The sequence below is a fragment of the Oratosquilla oratoria genome, chromosome 20 (assembly GCF_046742065.1).
Source record: "Oratosquilla oratoria isolate Oo_2021 chromosome 20, ASM4674206v1, whole genome shotgun sequence".
Taxonomy (NCBI): domain Eukaryota; kingdom Metazoa; phylum Arthropoda; class Malacostraca; order Stomatopoda; family Squillidae; genus Oratosquilla; species Oratosquilla oratoria.
In genome coordinates, this window is record NC_134796.1 from 36,643,447 (window position 1) to 36,649,446 (window position 6,000).

The 6,000-nt window shown below is 37.5% G+C and overlaps 1 protein-coding gene across 3 annotated transcripts in view; it reads right to left on the reverse strand.

Annotated features, from left to right (window-relative positions):
* The window catches only part of Rnmt (RNA guanine-7 methyltransferase), a 30,911-nt gene extending 25,393 nt beyond the window's left edge, over positions 1 to 5,518 (reverse strand). The window contains exon 1 of one of the 3 annotated variants that reach the window (XM_076203845.1): positions 5,408 to 5,518. Coding sequence is in view for 2 of the 3 variants with exons in the window: in XM_076203843.1 (XP_076059958.1) it covers positions 5,184 to 5,240 (57 nt within the window). In the remaining variant the exon portion in view is untranslated. Of the gene's footprint in view, positions 1 to 4,232; positions 4,297 to 5,183; positions 5,256 to 5,407 lie in introns of those variants that run through there. The other 2 variants (XM_076203843.1, XM_076203844.1) reach the window with 2 other exon arrangements.
* Positions 5,519 to 6,000: the final 482 nt, after the last annotated feature.

The window sequence follows — 6,000 nt, forward strand, 5'->3', positions numbered from 1 at the left end:
AGAAGCGAGCTTTCACAGATTGGTTACAAAATAGGATGAGGGAGTCATATGAGAGGTACAAAGAAAAGAGAAGTAAAGCAAAAGGTAAACGAGGCAAAGAGGAGAGCAGATGTGAAATGGGGTAAGAGTATGACAGAAAATATTGAAAGTAATAAAAAGATGTTTTGGAAAGAAATTAAGAGAGGAAGAGGAGGCAAATCAAGTAGAGAAGAAAAGGTAAAAGGTGCAGATGGAGAGATGATAATGGAAGAGAAGGCAGTAAGGGGAAGATGGGCAGAATATTTTAACGAGTTGCTAAATTTGAAGGAGGATAGGGAGGGAAAGATAGTTGCAGTGGGAAATGCTAAGAAAATGACCATGATGAGTGAGGAAAATGGAGGAGAAATAAGGAAGGATGAAGTGAAGGCAGTTGGTAAGATGATGAAAGCAGGTAAGGCACCTGGTCTGGATGGATGCCATGCAGAATGTCTAAAAAAAGGAGGTACAATGATGGTGGACTGGCTGGTGAGGTTATTTAATGTTTGCTGGAGAGAGGGTAGAGTGCCGGAGGACTGGAGGAGTGCCTGTATAGTTCCACTTTACAAGGGAAAAGGGAACAAATGTGAATGTAGTAGTTTCAGAGGGATTAGTTTGTTAAGTGTAGTTGGGAAGGCTTATGGGAGGATCTTGATTGAGAGGATTAGGAGAGGAACAGAAGGAGTAATTGGTGAGGAACAGTGTGGATTTAGGACGGGTAGAGGTTGTGTAGATCAGATCTTTGTGGTAAGACAAATATGTGAGAAAGCTATAGGTAAGGGGAAGGATGTTTTTTGGGCTTTTATGGATCTGGAAAAGGCTTATGACAGGGTAGACAGAAAGGCACTGTGGGAGGCTATGCAGATATATGGGATAGGAGGAAAGCTTCTAGGAGCTGTCAAGAGTTTTTATGAGAGTAGTAGAGCTTGTGTCAGGATTAGAAATGGAGAGAGTGAGTGGTTCGAGGTAAAGGTGGGACTTCGCCAAGGATGCGTTATGTCGCCCTGGCTGTTCAACTTATACATGGATGGGGTAGTGCGAGAGGTAAATGCAAGGGTAGTGGGTCAGGGATTGGAGATGGTTAAAGAAAATGGAGAAAAGTGGGAGGTGAGCCAGCTGTTGTTTGCTGACGACACTGCGCTTGTGGCAGGATCAGAGGAGGGACTGAGGAAGTTGATGACAGAGTTTGGGAGAGTATGTGATAGAAGAAAGCTAAAGATAAATGTGGGTAAAAGTAAGGTGATGAGATGTACAAGGGGTGAAAGTGTCAGTAGACTGGAAGTGAGCATTAAGGGAGAGCGACTGGAGGAAGTGGATAGTTTTAGATACTTGGGTGCAAATGTGGCAGGAAAAGGTGGAGTGAAGGTGGAGGTAGAATGTAGATTGAGAGAAGCAAGTAAATGCCTTGGTGGATTGAAGAGTGTAATGGGGAATAGACATTTGGGAATGGATGCTAAGAGGAGACTGTATGAAAGAGTGATTGTGCCAACAGCATTGTATGGGGCAGAAACATGGAACATAAGAGAGGAAGAGAGAAGGAGTTTGAATGTGTTTGAGATGAGGTGTCTGAGAAGTATGATGGGGGTTACTAGGCTGAATAGAATGAGAAATGAGGAGGTGAGGAGAAGAATGGGGTGGAAAGGGAGTTGAGGGACAGGGTTGATGAAAGAGTTTTGGGATGGCTTGGACACATGGAAAGAATGAGTGAAGAAAGACAAAAGTAAAAGGGGTGTGGAAGGCAGAGGTGGAAGGAGTGAGCATGAGGGGGCAACCAAGGATGAGATGGATGGATGGGGTGAAGGGGGTTTTGGGGAAGAGGGGAATGTCTGTTGAGGAAGGACGGGAGAGGACAGAAGACGGGTGAATGGAGAATGGTTGTATATGGATGATGTTGTGATGCATGAGGTGGAATGGGCAGGGGGATGGGGGGTGAGGTAGTATGTGTGAGCAAAATTTGACGCAGCCCGAAGGGATTTCTCCCCGTCTTCTCCCTTTATGCATGGGGGGACGGAGAGGGGGGGTCGCCGATTTAATGAAGCGGCCTTGCTGTGGATGTGCTGTGTCTTGCGACCCTGCTTCTGACCCAGGGCAGTGGACAAGGTGCAGGGATGACCCGTCATCCAGGAGGTGCTAAGATAGGAGGGAGGGTGGAGGGGTGTGGAGTGTATTCAGGGATGGAATGGGTGGGAATGATTTTATGCCTTTTCCTTTTTGGCTACCTCCCTTGTAAGGGGGAAAAAGCCTTGGTATATGTATGTATGTACTACTGTACTATAGAATGACTTTTCTTCAAAAGAAATTTACCAACAAAAAATGTCTTTAACCCCTTTGATAAGATGACGCTAGGCATTATGAGGAGTGAGTGGGTAATTGAGGATGCCAGCATCATCGTCTTGATATTTATTTTGTGGTTGTAGCTAAGCAACCCCCATATTCTGTGAACTGGCCTGATCATATTCTCTGTGGTTATTAACATTCAGATAGAGAATGAGTAATACAGCTGCAACTTTACATTTTATAATGCGAGTATTGTTATGCACTTCTAAAAATTAACAAATTTTCTCTTGTTGTCAATATCAGTATTACTCATGTATTATCATTGTATTATTTCATTATTGTTACTTTTAATTTTGTTATAACTATTATTACTATATTTTATTTATTTAAAACCTCTGGTGCCATTAGGTTTTTTAGTATTTTTTTTTTTTAGAAGGGCACACCTATGTGATATAGCAATAGAAAATAAAATATCAATTTTATAAATTGCAATACATCAATGTAGTATACTTTTTTCTTGGTGGAAAAAAAAAAAAAAAAAAAAACTTGCTAAAAGCAAATACACTACCAAACAGCTGTGACAATAGGTTCAAGATGCCATATTCTTCTGTTCAATCCTGTCAATGTAAATTTAATGATGGTGTTGAAATTGTGATGTCACCACACTACATACATTTTTTTATTATTATTATTTTTTCTTTAAATAGTGCAACAGAGCTGAGCTTCATGCTATGAAATTCCTACCCTGCAGTCCGATCAGATGCCAAAAACCAGCTGTCAACATCCCAAATGACAACCCTGATGACCTGCAGAATTACAGGCACTACATTAAAAAACACAGGTTTGGTTAGTGTAAGAGGCCAGTAGATAGAGGTAGACATTTAGGTAGATCGAAGGGTAGGAGGAAAGGAATGTAAAATTTATAGTAATTTTATTAGGTTATGATAAAATGGCCAACTGTGGGTTGCATAGTTGCCATCTTGTGTTTGTAAATATGAATTGGGATATCGCTTGTATATGTAAACAATGCTGATGTAGCAAAAATTGTAAGCGTATAAGCCATTTCCGTTGCAACATAATGTTTACGTAAATAATATCGTTGAAACAGTATAACAGCCTCTCTGATTGAAGAAAAAGGTGGAGGAGAAAAATAATTGGCACAGGGAGGTAAAGTCATGCCCTCTGCCATATCAGCGTCTTGATTATATTTATTGTAGTTGTCCCTGCGTAACTGACATACTCTCTAAACTGGCTTCATCACATTTTCTATGGTTATGAAAATTCACGGGTGAAAGAGAGAACGATCGATATAAGCGGTGACTATTTTTCTATGATGCGAGTATTATGACGCAACATCGTACGTCTGGCATCTAATGCTGCACGCGAGATTTTGGCCTGGAGTGAAGTGGTTAAGGAGTGGCACTTATTTGAGAAGTAAAAGGATATTGGATGAATGAAACAGACATTAGAACGAAGGTGGCTTGACGTATTGTAGAGGGATCCCAAACGTGACTCCACTGGTGTAGCTCACAAAACCAAGAAGTAGAATGAAAATAAGAAAAATCAATCTCATTTAATTCACCCCTCAAGCTTTGAGTGAAGGACTAGGCATGGGGCCTAAAGAAGAATAAAAATTTGCTAAGAACTTCTTTAAAGATTAGTGCAACCAGCACTAACAGTTAGGTTATATGAATTTATAACAAAGATGGCCTCTGAAGCAACCAAAATGGCTAGTTTTTTTTTGTTTATAGCTTTTAGCAACCTTTTCTATTATTAATTTTCATCAAGAATAACATATATTGGTGTATTATAATTCACAAAATTATTATTTAATTTTCTATTGCTATATCGTGTAGTTGTGCAATTCTAAAAATTTACCCATCTTTGTTTAGATTGATGCAGAGATCGAAGTAAATATCTGTTCATCTGTTCTAACCTACATTTAGTAATGCAGTACTTATAATTTTAGAGGTCATCAGGGTCGTTGGTATCTCTGACCTCCAAATCTATCGAAAGAAAGATGGCGTCTAAAGGAGTCGAAGTGATTTCATTCATTTGAGTATAGGTTTTAGCAATGTTTTCTAATATTTACTTTTGCCAAGAAAAATATTTAATACAATGATATATTATAATTTACAAAATATTTAATTTTCTAATGCTATACCACATAGATGTGCACTTCTAAAAAAACATCCAAAGATGGCATCTCAAGCAGTCATCATAATTGTTTGCTAATGTACCATTTTTACCAATTTTTTGTTATCGATTTCTGCCAAGAAAAACATATTATGTTGATATATTAAAATTTACAAAATATTTAACTTTCTATTGCTAATCACGCAGGTGTGCACTTCTATTTATTTTTTTATGTAATCTGATTAACAAGTTATGTCAAACATTATTATCATGTTCTGATCTAAGCAACATACTTTAGATATTTTTCTTACTCTGCATAATGAGTCATGTTAATTATTATTATTCTAGGACTAAGTACTATTATGATTTAATGTGTTCTGTTCTTAGTTATATTAATTACTTCTTGTCTAAATATATTTGGATTTTTTTAAGAGGACTACTGAGAAAATAAGTTACAAATGCTATTATGCTTTCTGTGTCATCCTCGCAATTTTATAAATTGTATTTTTTATCTGTGTATACTACTGCAAAATAATATACAATCTACTTACTGCGGTAGTATAATAATAATACTACCGCAGCATCTGAGTATTATAGTACTAATAACTAAGTATGTAGATTGTAGAATGACCTCTAGACTCTAGTCTAGTGAAGGCATTAGAAAATTACAACCAAGTTTGGAAAACACTGGAGAAAAAAAAAAAAACGTCCACATTAGGGAGTTACTGTCAATATGAAAACGGACACAAACTTACAAACTTTCGCATTTCATCTTTAATATCTGTTACTACGAGAAGCAAATGAAACCGCATTATTATATCTTCCTGCACACACTGCTTGAAGTACTATTTGCCTCTTACTCAACAAGGAAGTGTACCCAATCAAATAAATCACTGACTTCCCTTCTGTTAAAAATACTTTATATTGTTGTCTCATTAATGTTAGGTACAACATTATTTACCAAATCCAAATCTCTTACCGCTGTCTACACTCGATCTGTGAACGATTGTAAACAAAACTGATACGCTAGCTCGGTGAGTCAGGTAAATGCAAATTGCTTCTCATTTTTACATAATAAAAACAATACCTAATTACTAAAAGCATATAAGAACTGTATTAGATAAAATTCGTATTTTGCTGAAATATTATCTTATAGTAACAAATAAGTAGATAACTATTTGAATAAAAATATATCTCCAATCTCCAAGCTCGTACTACGTTTGTCGACGTTTGCTACATGGAAAATTAACGGGACTCCATTACAAGATTCAAAGGAATGCGTAGAGCGTATGAAAACGTTTTTAGTTATATTTAGTTATTTTAACGCTTTCACTGCGTGTAGATTCCTTTGACTGGACTGAATTACTATTTAGTAGTCAGAATAAAAGTTCAAATTATGTAGCGAGACTGCATTAATCCCTTTCCACATGATCAAAGTTTGCTTCGAAGCCATGGAAACGCGATTTGAAAATATTATTAAAGATCCAAGTTTTACAATCAACCCACCTGTTTCCCCGCTTCTGGTTTGAATGAAACCTGCAGTGGTGATAGAAGTGACGGAGTATCATAGAC